Source organism: Apostichopus japonicus, chromosome 13 (genome assembly GCF_037975245.1).
Source record: "Apostichopus japonicus isolate 1M-3 chromosome 13, ASM3797524v1, whole genome shotgun sequence".
In the NCBI taxonomy this organism is placed as follows: domain Eukaryota; kingdom Metazoa; phylum Echinodermata; class Holothuroidea; order Aspidochirotida; family Stichopodidae; genus Apostichopus; species Apostichopus japonicus.
Window position 1 is genome coordinate 292,354 of NC_092573.1, and position 13,867 is coordinate 306,220.

General features: G+C 36.1%; 1 protein-coding gene across 2 annotated transcripts in view; it reads right to left on the bottom strand.

The window, feature by feature from the left end:
- Window positions 1-13,867, bottom strand: part of LOC139978267 (CREB-regulated transcription coactivator 1-like) — a 92,741-nt gene that overhangs the window by 18,152 nt on the left and 60,722 nt on the right. For both annotated transcript variants that reach the window (XM_071988306.1, XM_071988307.1), the window contains 3 exons: window positions 10,536-10,624; window positions 7,067-7,131; window positions 4,355-4,404 (listed from right to left, as the gene is read on the bottom strand). In XM_071988306.1, coding sequence (XP_071844407.1) covers window positions 4,355-4,404; window positions 7,067-7,131; window positions 10,536-10,624 — 204 coding nt within the window. The remainder of the gene's footprint in view (window positions 1-4,354; window positions 4,405-7,066; window positions 7,132-10,535; window positions 10,625-13,867) is intronic.

Consider the following 13,867-nt stretch of genomic DNA (forward strand, 5'->3'; position numbering starts at 1 on the left):
TAGCATCAAATCCAAAACACAAACGAAATAATTTTAGTACGGTGAGTGTTGGGGCTAAACGATGACATTTTAAACAGAGAGACAAGGGATCTTGTTTTCGTTATCCGTGTTGTGAAAATTAAAGTGTGTTAAGAAAATCCATATATTTTATATCCTCTAAGGTATTAAAATTAGTAGATTCTGTTTGTAATCAGTGTTGGCTTTTCTCTGAGAAAGGTTGCACAGACACTACCTGCTTGACAATAACAGTTCATTTTCAGTATTGCCATAAAATTCAACCAAGCCAACCCTTAGCTTGAGGTTTCCTAAGACTCATATCCCTTGCAAATTTTACTCCTCCAAATTTTGGCTAAGCAATGAAGAGGATCAGACTTCATAAATGGTTGTCGTCTAAGTGGAAGGTGCTTTGAAAAGGATGGTGGAGGGGGGGGGGGGTTCGTGAGCAATATAAGAGCTATAGTTGTACCTAATTATTTTTGGTCTCTTTAATTATTTGCAGCCAAGCAGAGGACCCTGCTAATCAATGGCAAGCCAAATCTTATGTCGAGTTGCAAGGATGTGACACCAGCTCTTTCAACAAATTTGTAGAATATTACTCTTCACAATGCATTATCAATACAGCTAAAAGAAAATGTGTATACATATGTATATATACAGTACCGTTCACATTAAATCGGCCGTGGCATCGTGTATCGTGATGCCCTTATCTTTTTCTATCGTTTTCTATCGTGAAACCTGGCTACTGTAAATTTTTTGTACACGCTACCACGATATAACGATATACCACGATCACACGCTATATCGTGATACCAAGCCTTCACGATAGCAAACATGACTGCTACATTCACGCTAACACGTTATATCGTGAGATCGTGATTTCAAGCTGAGCGCATCACAATTCGTAACTTCGTTTGGGCTTTGGGTTTTTATTATTCACGATATTTCGTTAAGTCGTAATATCGTGTATCATGAAGTTCCTACTCTACTGTGCGAAAATCGATCTTTACAGGAGTTCCGCCTTGAAAACTTTTTGATGTCAGTTCACAACTTTACACGTTTAACTTTTTATTTAACAACAGTAACATTACGTACGGATAGCGACTTTTCTGTTACTAGTAGTGTTAGTTGTAGATTTTATGTTCCACGTTACTTTGAATAGTTGGCAACATTTTGAAGAATAATAAAGTACTACTAAGCCTTTCTTGTGTTAAGTTTTTATATAATTTATCGTTGGTTTGAACAGAATGAAAACGGAAAAAAACTCCACTCAACAACTTTGAAGCAGTGCCGGTTAAAAACAAAACATCTTTATCGTCCGCGCAAGGGGCCTCCCTTTTCCTGATTCCCGAGTCTCTATTCGGATTCAAGAAATCTAACTAACCTTAAAAATTATTTTGTTAAGGTTGCAACATATTCCAAACTAGTATTAGCGCATGAAAAGAAGAAAAACGTCAGCCTGTTTTTTTTTTTCAGATCTCAGTACGAGAAACATGTATTTTATTTGGATAATAGAAAAACTTTCTTTAATGTGGTTAATTAATATTTTCCTACCCTAGCTATATTTGATAAAACCTTCATTAAAACCGACTTTTTAGAAAATGGATTTTGAAGCTCAGTCAACAATTTAAAAAATGCTTACCTTTAAATACTGGCGTCAAAAAATACATTTCGTATTTATTCCAATAAAGATCCACAAAGGATAAAAATGCGAAGAACAGCTTACGAAATAGAATTGAAACTGCATGTACAGTACATGGTCATTTTAAGTATCCAAATACTATACAAAGAGATCGAGTTCACCGAAATACCCCTTTTCCCTACCACCTGAGGAAAAGCGTCTTTTATTAATTATAGTACCATACAGTACTTTACATTTGATACAAAAGTAACATCTACAACAACTTCCCAAAATTTGTATGTGTCACAATAGGTTAAGTTTTAACCGCACAGTACCATTAATAATTTGCATATTACATCAAAAGTTACACTCGGGCGTCCAGATGGCGGGAAAATGTACAATCATGTACAATTTGTTGTGTCGTTCCCACGGTGCAATGAACTTGGGCAAGTTGCCAAGTTCGAATGTCGTTGACCTACTTATGTTCCGTAAACAATGTCAATGGGAATTATGTGTGTAAAAACTTGTGTTTTTCCACGTGTTATATATATATAGAAGTTTTACGTAAGCGGAGTGAATTTCGGGGCGGCTCGTTGATTGTGAGGAAGCACTTATCTAAGCATCAATATTTGTGAAATATATCGTACGGTTTTGCTTCACAAAATATTTTTGACTAGTAATTTCTCAATGTATTAAGAAGGGTGACATACCCTATGTTCCGACGTCTCTATGTTCCGACGTCTCTTTAAGTTCCGACAATTTTTTGAACCCAATTTTTTTGTTAGACCCAAATTCTGTCTGACTAATTTTTTGGGGGATTCAATTTTTTCGGACCCAATTTTTTGGGGGACTCATTTTTCTTTTACCCAAATTTTGTCTGGCTTAAGTTATTTTTTTTGGGGGGGGACTCAATTTTTTTGGACCCAAATTTTCTTTGTGGAATCAATTTTGTTAGACCCAAATTTTGTCTCACTAACTATTTATTAGGGGGGAGACTCAATTTTTTCGGACCCGATTTTTTGGGGGGGACTCATTCTTTTTGGACCCAAATTTTTTCCGGCCTATTTTTTTTGGGGGGGGACTCAATTTTATTTGGACCCAATTTTTTTTTGTGGAATCAAATTTTTGGACCCACAATTTTTCTGACCTGATTTGTTTGGGGGGACTAATTTTTTTCGGACGCGCCAATTTTTATTTACGAAACAAAAAATAAATGGGCCCAAAGTTTTTTATGACCTAAATAGTGCTTGTCCGAAAAAAAATTGGTCATAAAAAATTTTAGAGTAAAAACAATTTGTGTCATCAAAATATTTTGGTCCAAAAAATTATGGGTCTTAAAAAAAATTGGTCCGAACTCCGAAAACATATTGGTCAAAAATATTGGTCAAAAGAACTTCAGAGTCAAAAACAATTGTCGGAACGTAGACACGCCGGAACCCATAAAATATACTGGGACTACCCCTAATCATTGCATTTTGGGCGAATGTGTATTTAACTACGTTACATGATGCTTAAACACATGTTTGAACAAAATGAAAAATTCAAGTATTACCACATAAATATTCAAAAAATATACTTTTGTTGCATGGTATGAAGGATTTGGTGAAACCAAACATGTCTGGACTGGTTTGAAAATTCTACGAGGTTCGTGATCAACTTGACCGTCTAGTATTTTCAGAAAGTAAGGTTGCTACCATACAAAACTGTCCGGCCAAAAGCAATTAAATGACTTTATGACATTTAAATAAAAAAAAGCTTCTAACAGAAGTTATGACCAATTTTGTATAATTTTTAATGTGCGCGTCAATACGGGTTGCCATCAGGATCATATCGATTACTCATGCTATGCAAAAGAAACTGCTTATTCGAGCATATCATATGGTGCGGAAAAACATTCTTCAAGCAAACAATTTTCTCGAAAATCTTGCAAAATTCGATCGTGAAAACAATGTTCAAACATACTAAAGTATGCCACCCTATGCATCCCGGACGGTGAAAAAGCTACTGTAGGCCTATATTCAGCGTTACAATGCATATTAACCCTATCGTAACATTTGGGACGATTTGCTAGTACAATTAAAGCCTAGGCTGATATTCTTGCATACAAGAAGTTCAGAACGAATGTTTTGTTCGAACTGAAAATATTTTGCGACCGCTATTTTTTTTTAAGGAAGGGGTTTGTATGAAGGAGTTTGGATGAGTAGGCCTACAGTGTGTTCATTAGGCCTATCGTACTAGTTTTGCGATTATGAAACTTGTATGTCGATTGACACTTAATTTTGGTGACACACCGAACTTTTTGATCAAAATTTGCAATAAATCTATTGCACATTGCGTTGAATTGATGATTTCATCTACTGCGGGAAGAAGCCTACCCCAATTCTTTCAAATCACGATGAAACGATCGATCGTTCTGCAACGTGATTCACGCTATAACGATAACATTACGATAGTATACAGTGCCAGTGAAATGATGCACACACTATCACGATATTATGACCACGATGCGACGCACGATATCACGTTAGGTACTTGCTCTAGGCATAATGGAAACGATATCACGATAGACTCCTCGAGTCTCCTCATATTTTGTCACGATACATGATGCCGCGGCCGATTTAATGTGGGCGGTACTGTACAACACTGTGGGCGGTCTTTGTACAAAACACACCCTGTACTAGGCTTACAAAAACACAACTCTTATTTTTCTTTCATCAAATGTGGTTAGAAACTCACTGTATTCCAGGAACTTCACATGACCTTGGTCTGTTTTGCACCATGTCATCCTGAAATGGAAGGCAAACAATAAAACATGTGAGCAGAACCACAAGAAACCCAAGACACAATACTGCAACAGAAAACAAAAGATCTCGCTATCTATCTAGAATTAAATTCATGATTTCTGATCGTATTTAGGAAGCTCTCATAGAAATACCGCAAACCGCACTTAATTGAAGTGATATCAGCGTTGCATGTTCATGTATTTCTCTCTCGAGGTTTAATTTGAATTAATTTGTTTCCAATCTCACTCAAACATTAACGATTACAGCCAGTCTCAAGAGTAACATTTGCATGTGTTTACCAGGGCCTGAAGTTGCCCATGGCATCAACAGCAAAGTGCCATTATTGCCTCTGCTACTTGCCATGCCTCTGCAATCAAGTTGCAGTAGGAACCCTCATAATTATCTCGATCATTACACTTTATTATCAGACCACATCAGGGCTCAACAACTGTCCCAAACTCCAGCGAGAGTTTACACCACAGCTATTAATGAAACGGCTTCTGATCATAAAAGATCTAGATGAACAAGTGTGCAGTTTGGATTACAAACCATCTCATAAATCAGTCCTGTTTGCTTCCATTAAAAGTACACATTTTCTCTCTCTCACACAAAAAAATGCCCTCTTGGCTTTTCCATTTTTTTGGAAAATTGCCATGGTGCGCTTTTTTACCCATTAAAATTTACCATTCGAGGGTTGCACAAAGAACATAGGCTTTTCTGATTACTTGATATTCAATATAGTTACTTAAATCTTTTTAGAAATGATCAATACAGCAATGGCCAATAATTTGTCTGAAAAATTACATCAGAACTAGAACATCACAGAGTTCCATCTTCTGAGACCGTTGCAGAGGTATTTGTATTTCTCAGTAGTGGATATTAACTTAAGAGTTAAAGCACTATAAACCATTGTACGATTATTAGTGCTCATGCCAAAAATTTTCCAATATTAAGTACCAACAGTCTTCCTTTGTGGAATTCATACAGTCCCATACATGCACTGTCACACAAAGGACATATTCTTTACCCAATTAAGCTAACAAATCAATTCTGCCCCCCCCCCCCCTTTGTCAGTGATTAATGAAAGGCAAAGTAGATTCATTCAACTGATTGTGAATTATTTTAATAAGGTTACTGCCAAACCCTTTTTTTCTAAAAACCCTACTGGATATCATAGAATAGTTCATCAAGTCTGACCACTTTTGGAGATCATAGAGAAAATTTAAGACTTAGCTTGTTTAAACAGTTTTTCAGATTTTGGACTAAAGTTGACGTATCAAGACACTGACCTCAACCAAAAACTACTAGAAAAGCTAGTACACATTATGAGACACCTACCACCCAAATAAGAGACTCACCAACATAGAACTTGGTCAGCAAACTGGTTTACAAAGTTTTCATATTATTCTCATTTCTAATGATCTCAAATGACCTTTGACCTCCACAGATAAAGAATTTCAGTCAAGAACCTCACTTAGGAGGCATGAACATATGTATGTTTGAAGTTTATATGCAGGCTACTGCATGCAAGGTCTGCTAAATTAATAATGGTTTACAAGACAAGGCATCACACTATACATACACATGCTTATCACTATTGCTTAAATGTTGATGAATAAGAAACCTGATCACTCAGTGAAGAAAGCGATCTGACATTCACCTTCTCACGATTGATTTTACCAATCTTGCTGAGATGACCAACTTTGTGCTCAAGGGACAATGTCATAAACTCCTGTTAAAACCATCTATTTCTCTTGAAAGTGAGTTTATGATCATAGAATAACAAACATACAATATTCTATGTCTCCAGAAATGAAAGGGATTTTTAAGTTTACCTATTGCAATTCATTTTACCAATCATGCTGGGATGACCAACTTTGTGCTCAAGGGACAATGTCATAAACTCCTGTTAAAACCATCTATTTCTCTTGAAAGTGAGTTTATGATAATAGAATAACAAACATACAATATTCTATGTCTCCAGAAATGAAAGGGATTTTTAAGTTTACCTATTGCAATTCATTTTACCAATCATGCTGGGATGACCAACTTTGTGCTCAAGGGACAATGTCATTAACTCCTGTTAAAACCATCTATTTCTCTTAAAAGTGAGTTTATGATAATAGAATAACAAACATACAATATTCTATGTGTCCAGAAATGAAAGGGATTTTTAAGTTTACCTTTCGCAATTCATTTTACCAATCTTGCTGAGATGACCAACTTTGTGCTCAAGGGACAATGTCATAAACTCATGTTAAAATCATCTATTTCTCTTGAAAGTGAGTTTATGATAACAGAATAACAAACATACAACATTCTATGTGTCCAAAAATAAAAGGGATTTTTAAGTTTACCTTTTTTTGAGGTGTTTAAGACAAGATTGTCCACGCATTGTTACTAGCACTGCTGCGCTGCGCGCCAACATCCTCGTTGTGATACCCGAGAGGGGTTTTTAACAAGTACATTACATTACAGAAGCATAAGCATAAGCAGAATTCATTTTACCAATCTTGCTGGGATGACCAACTTTGTGCTCAAGGGAAAATGTCATAAACTCCTGTTAAAACCATTTATTTCTCTTGAAAGTGAGTTTATGATAACGGAATAACAAACTTATAGATATTCTAAGTGTCCAAAAATAAAAGGGAGTTTTAATTTTTACCTTTTTTACATCCCATACTGTTAGAGCTCCTCTTCCATCTCCCATTTCCACATTGTCTACCATATCTGTAAAAGAATCATGTTACAGAATTATGCAGGGCATAATTAGCACAGACTTGTTATGGTTTCACCTGATCAATCTTGTTTTGTTCCTACAAGGTCAAAACATCAAATTGTATAGGCCCAACCTAGCAACAGTAATAACATTACACATATGCTAAGTTAGCAAACAACATATGCTGCAATATTAACTTTAACCATGGACGTGTACAGTTGTAGTGACCAAAACTGTATACGATATAGGGAGGGAGGGTGGGAATTTGGGGGGGGGGGGAGGAAGCTTGCAAAAGACCTTAGAAGCAATTAAACACGTTTAACTATGCTGTATCTTAACTTGAAATAAGCAATACAAATTTGACTAGATAAGATAATGAGTAACATTTATCACAAATTCTTAGCATCAAATACCACTTATTCAAAGCAACCCGAAGAGCTTCTTTTAAAATGCTACCAATTTTTTTAATGTATTAACAACCAGCATTACTGTAGAGTTCTATTGTCAGTTCATGTTGGGCTTGTGTGTATCAATTGCTTTGCTTGGGATCAGTGGCATATGCCAAATGTGGGGAGGGTGCTGGGGAGAATTAAACCAATCCTCTAGGCCCCTGGGTGCCCTAAGGCATGGATTCAAGGGGTGTATGTGGGTGTACATCCCACTTTCAACCACATTCAAAGATTCAATTGTTACTAGCACAACCTTTCTCTAGAGGTTCATACCTCTGCCTAAATCAGTCATGGTGAATTTAAACCCCCCTCCCCCTCTTTCCACCTTGAATTCCTATGCCTGCCACTGCTGAGGATGAAGCATCCAATCATGTTGCTATCCAGTTACTGCTTTTGTAAACATTCTGTGAATAGACTTCTCCTGTGACCCTGAATAAACATCACTGCAGATGTTAAGACCTGAACTGATGTGACTTCCACATGAAATTCTCTTCATTAATACTACTCGAACAATCCATCATATTTCTGGCTAATGCTCCCATTGTCTAGTAATGTATAAAGTTTATATACAAGCAAGGGGCCTACACCTAAACACACATTATGATAAGTCCTTGCCTATAATACCATCCGTGGCTGTGAACCCTGGTAACAAATAACTGACTGCTTATCAAGACTTAGTTCTCCATACGACTAAGATGGACTGCGCTTGTGATTCTAGGTAATGCTGTCAACTTCAAACATAACGGTGCAAGTTTTTCTACTCTTTGACTGATCAATTTATATTTAAGTTAGATCATTCCATGTTTACTCTACGTGACTCTACCGCCATAATATTTAAATCAGAAATGTGAAATCTGTATATCAAGTTCTGAACAATGTAATCAAACTAAGATGACAACATCTGAATTGATTTGTACACAACAGTCACAGTACTGAGCACCAGGGTAAAAACTGTGTGAATCCATACACACAGTGACATTGGGGTGAATGAAGGGAATTTATATCACACAGTAACATAGGGGTGAACAAAGTAACTCACTACACACAGCACCAACCAGACTAGCAGTAAGTTGGTACTACTGGTACTTTCTATTCTGGCATAGTTACTTGTACTCATAACAAGGGCAAATTTCATTTTGTACTCATACTTATGCTGTTGTACTTATATCATGTTTGGTGCCATTTGGAAGGGAATTGCTGCAAATGATTTTTTCACACAATGTTTTTGTGGATATTTAATTTCTACCAGCATGATGAAGGATGTGTAGCACCACTACAAACTACCACTGCTGTGAACAAACAAGATAGTTGCACACAGTGTGCAAATGGTATGCACAAATCACACCACTACACGAGGTACCATCCTGGATAATGATGGGATATTATTCATTTTCTTATTTTTTTGTTATCACAGGAAGTAAATGGATGAGGACTGCATGTAGCACAGCCATATTCATTGCCCACAATGCAGGGTTGGCCGGTTTTTACCGCCCTGGTAAAAACAAGTTTTTTACCGGTTTTTACCGGGAGGTTTTTCCCACCTACAAGTGGGAAAAACTGGGAAAAACCTCAAATTATATAGAATTCCTAAAAACTCATGTGGAACTTGTGGAGGAGCATAGAATCTACAAGAAAATGGCATCTTATGGTAGGGGGTTGGGTTACATCCAAAGAACAGCTATGATCTATAACTTGTGAGTTTACCGATTAGACTATTATAAATAATTCAAATAAACAATATATTGGATGCTCAAATCAACCAACTTTATTTTCCTATCGAGATGCATAATTCCATTATCTAGAGAATGGACTTGTATCAAACTGTTGGTGCCTCCTAGGGCTATGGTTCTTCATATTATACATGCCACATTAGTCCGCTCAGATCCAAATGATGATTCACATCCAAGAACGATCACTTCATGTCTGCGATAAATTGTACTCTGTTCACACTTCGCACTAGGCACTGTACTATGCTTATATTGCTTATAGGCACTGTACTAAGTGACTGTTGTGACATCAACTAATTTGAGAATAAGTAACAATTGGAACAGTTACTTGTATTGTTGATACTCCTACCTCTTCAGTTAGCCTATACACAGGAAGTGCCCAGTATCACCTCACCTGTCCACCTCAAAGTGTTTAATCACTCATGCATGAAGTTGTATAATAATTGGACCATGCTTGCATCAAGGTAAACAGTTTGGTTGTGTGAATGGCTCCATAGGGCCATTGTGCGTTTAATACTTTAATTGGGCCCATGTGCCTTACAAAGTTTCAAAGCAGTTTCTATTGAGCCCCCTGGATTGAAGTTCACCTCAATAGACTGTTGCCTACTGTATTAATGGAATGGAATGAACTGTCTGATGACATAATATTATATTATTATATGGTTCCTTGTCCCTTTGAGGCTTTGGATGCCATGGTTCGCCACTTCGTTCTATCCTCCGCTGCTCATGCCACATAATAGGCCTGAAGAATTTAGGAGGGGTGAATGTCCCAGTGTAGACCTATAATGGTTTGGGCAATAGGCAATGCATACTGCTAAAGAGATCGTGACAGAATAACTATACATGTGCAATACGAAAAATACTCTTTTTTCCACAAAAAGTAGAATAAGAATGTGATAAAATAGCTCAAAATGAAGCTAAGAAACTCCCATATTCAATAATATATGCCTGTCATGAAACAATATCGTGCCTACTGATGACCCTGCATTTTACGGACAATTAATACTAGTTTTCGAGACGGAGGCGGTTTTTACTGGTATTTACCAGTTTTTCCCGGTTTTTACCTGGTTTTTACCGCTTAGTGGGAAAAACAGGTTTTTCCCCGGAAAATGCCAACCCTGCCACAATGTGCGATACAAAGGTCCCTGTGTAGTTGCACAGCCTTCTTTCCATAATGTACACAAACAATAATTGAATGGATGTTTTACTGATATTTTAATGTGTACGGCAGGTTCTCACCTCTCTTATGTTGGACAGTACCTGAACCAGGGAAATGTTCTGCCTGCCCTCCCATTGCACTGGTATGAAGAGCAGAGTCAGAACTCGTTCTGCGGAGTTAAAAAACAAAAGAAAGACAATACATGAAAGTACGTTGAAGAATGGTTATTGCACATATTAATTACTTTGAAAGCAAAAATGAATAAATTATATTATAAAAATATCTGAGAAAACTCTTCTCCATTGAAAAGCTTGAAATGTCCAACTCTGGAGACATCAGACAATTTTTGTATATATACACAATATTTTACTATATGTATATAAATATATTAATATAAATATATATACACACATATATATAAAGAATTTAGGTTCCTGGATTTATGTTGAAATTTGTCAAAATATGACTATGTTATCATAAATACTATTAATATGTGATAAAATTGAAACCAAAAATAGATATTTTAAAATTTTGTTCATAAAATACAACATAACCTAAGGCTCCCTTAACAAGCAGTATATCATTTGTTCCCCGTGGTAAGCATGAAGAACAGTATACGATGTACTGTACTGCACAACAGACAATGGCAACTGTTATAGCAATCTGGAATATTTGCCATCACATATATATTTAATTAGACATTCAACATACAAAGAAAAAATGGAAAAAAAAAAACAAAATCTATGTCAAGCAAGTTATTCGATCCCGACCATCGAACAGACTGAATGTAAAATTGCTGGTTTAAACTTTAGAACAGAGAGGTAACTACACAAAGGAAAGATTTCCAACAACTGAGAAAGCTCTTGGGTTTCATTCTCATTGAACTTAAGAGGGTTCTCCATATGCCAGCAAAATTATGAAAGAACTAAATATAAAACCATTTAAAACAAATTATAAATTCCCCCCCCCCCCCCCTCCAAACCAAAGAAAGATAACTATGAACTAGTTGGGCAATGAGCTTGGGCTACAAGGGTTTGAACACAAGGGTTTAAGAGAAGCAGTAACAACCACTGTAGCACACAACACTTCTAGGTTAGAGAGTGAATTATGAAAGAGAAGGACTGATGATCTGTATTTGAAAATCTGAAAATTTCCCAACTTCAACTATTAATTAAAGGAACTCATTGATATCCCAATTACCCAAAAATTTGGATAATCTTTTGCCTAGATATAAGGTTTCTTTCTCATGATTCATGACATCTTAGGGTATACACCCCCTTCCCCCCCCCCTCCACCATTTAAAATTGGATGATAAAAAACACTACAGGACGTATTTATGGGTCGTGTAACTGTGTAACTTGTTAACATACTTTTCTCTAAAAATACACCCTATTCTCTAAAAAATATCAAAATGTTTGTAGAATTCTTAATGCCACAAACGAAACCACTGCCCACTATAAAGCATTGTAAACAAACCTATAAACATACTCCAAGGTGGGGATGTTATTTCCAAAACCACTGTATATAAATTTACATTCTCAATCCAATCGTATCAACTGATTGTCTCCTCAACTAGACCTAAGAGCTGTTTGTTCTCAGCTTGATCTGCACTTGGTCACGCTGGACGGTGAGAATCCAAGGATCTTATCTACCATTCCTAGGCTTAGGTATCATCATCATTCATGACAGCTAGCTACCAGATCAATTTTTATCTTCTTTCTCTCAGAAACTGCAGTTTGTTAATTGATGTCTCAGAGTCCTAGACTTTGCCAATTCTGATATTAAGCATATTTATTCTCTCGCCAGCATGCAAGAGATCATCGATCTGAGAGCTCCCCCCCCCCCCCCAAACAGACTATTAAATAATTGATCAACTATACAACCGTTCTGAATTAAGAAGCTGTAAACGTGTCATCACACTCAGCGAACTGGGAATCATTTCAGCACGGTTATACAGAATCCAGTATAAAACTACGAGGACTGCAGGACTACAATTATGAATTTGTCTGAATTGAAAATGTTTTAAATGAATGTTTATAAATATCATGAGAGGATTCAACCATATATCGAGGCCTTTCAATATTCGGAAATAAAGGTCTCTAAGAAAAAAATTTCCATGAGACTTTCATACCATAAAATATGCCATAGGTATTCAATTCATGTTTACCTAAGTCTGATTCGATCACATATATATGGTAAATTGTACTGTAAAAGAAAAATCACTTTTAAGCTTTATAGTTGTTTTATGACAACCTACCCATATAGCTTTCCATAATACTGTATATTAAACTATCCAACAAAAGGCCTATTGTACTTTTCCCAATTTTTGTTTGTTTTTTTGGATAGAGTCCAGAGATCCATCTTTTACTTTTAGCCAATGTTCTGAAAATGCAAACCTCTACAGTATATCAAAATATCACCAAAGCTTAGTTGATATGAACAAGGTGGAGTGGGAGAAGAGGTGAAAACTGCCATACAGTCACTAAAACCCTTTCTAAAAAGGGGTTTTAACAAACTATAACCCTTTAAACTGAATACAATTCATGCATGATAATTTAGAGAACGTTCAGAGATTCTATTCTCTAGAGGAACAAAATCTCATTATTTGACGGGGAAACTAATTAAACAGGAAGCACCTTCAATATAATAACAATCACTTCACAAGAGAAAAAGTTTCAAAGGCCACCTGTTGTGGAGGGGGAAGAGGGGGGTACATTGGCACATGAGTTTATGAAACAGAAAATAATAGCAACCCTGGTCTTGCTAAACAGTTGAAAGTAAATTCCTTGAAAACTGGACGGTCAAAAACAGACTTTATAGAAATTTCAATTCCAAACAAAAAGGAACCATTCTGAGCTATCACAAATTGACGGACCAATTAGCAAAATTTTATTTCCCTGTCATGCATATTATAAGATCTATTAAGCTATGTTTAATATTATATATCATTCCATTACACATGAGAGAATCCCACAAGGCCATGTTTGGGTAAGAAAAGAAAAAACTTCCCACAAAATCGATTAACTACTCTGAGCAATTTAAAGATCGACTCGATATTTTTTTTTTAAAAAGAGAGAAAAAAAAAAGTTTACCTCGATCACATAGTGACCTTGTAATCTACAGTTAATCTCATAACAAACACTGGTAAAGAACATAATCCCAAAAAGTCATGTCTGGGAGAACAATATATTAAAAATACTGTTCTCCTTAGATTTATTATTCTTTTCACTTACAGTAATATATGTATACATCAGCACTATCATACCGCGTAACCGATGTTTCCTCTATCGGAAGTTTATTTGAAATATCTGCTCCTTTTTGTCCAGTTCCTATTTTCTCCCTTTTTTTCTATCACTCTGTTTTGCAATATTTACCTCTTACCAATCAGTCCGGGTTTTTTTTCCCTATTGTT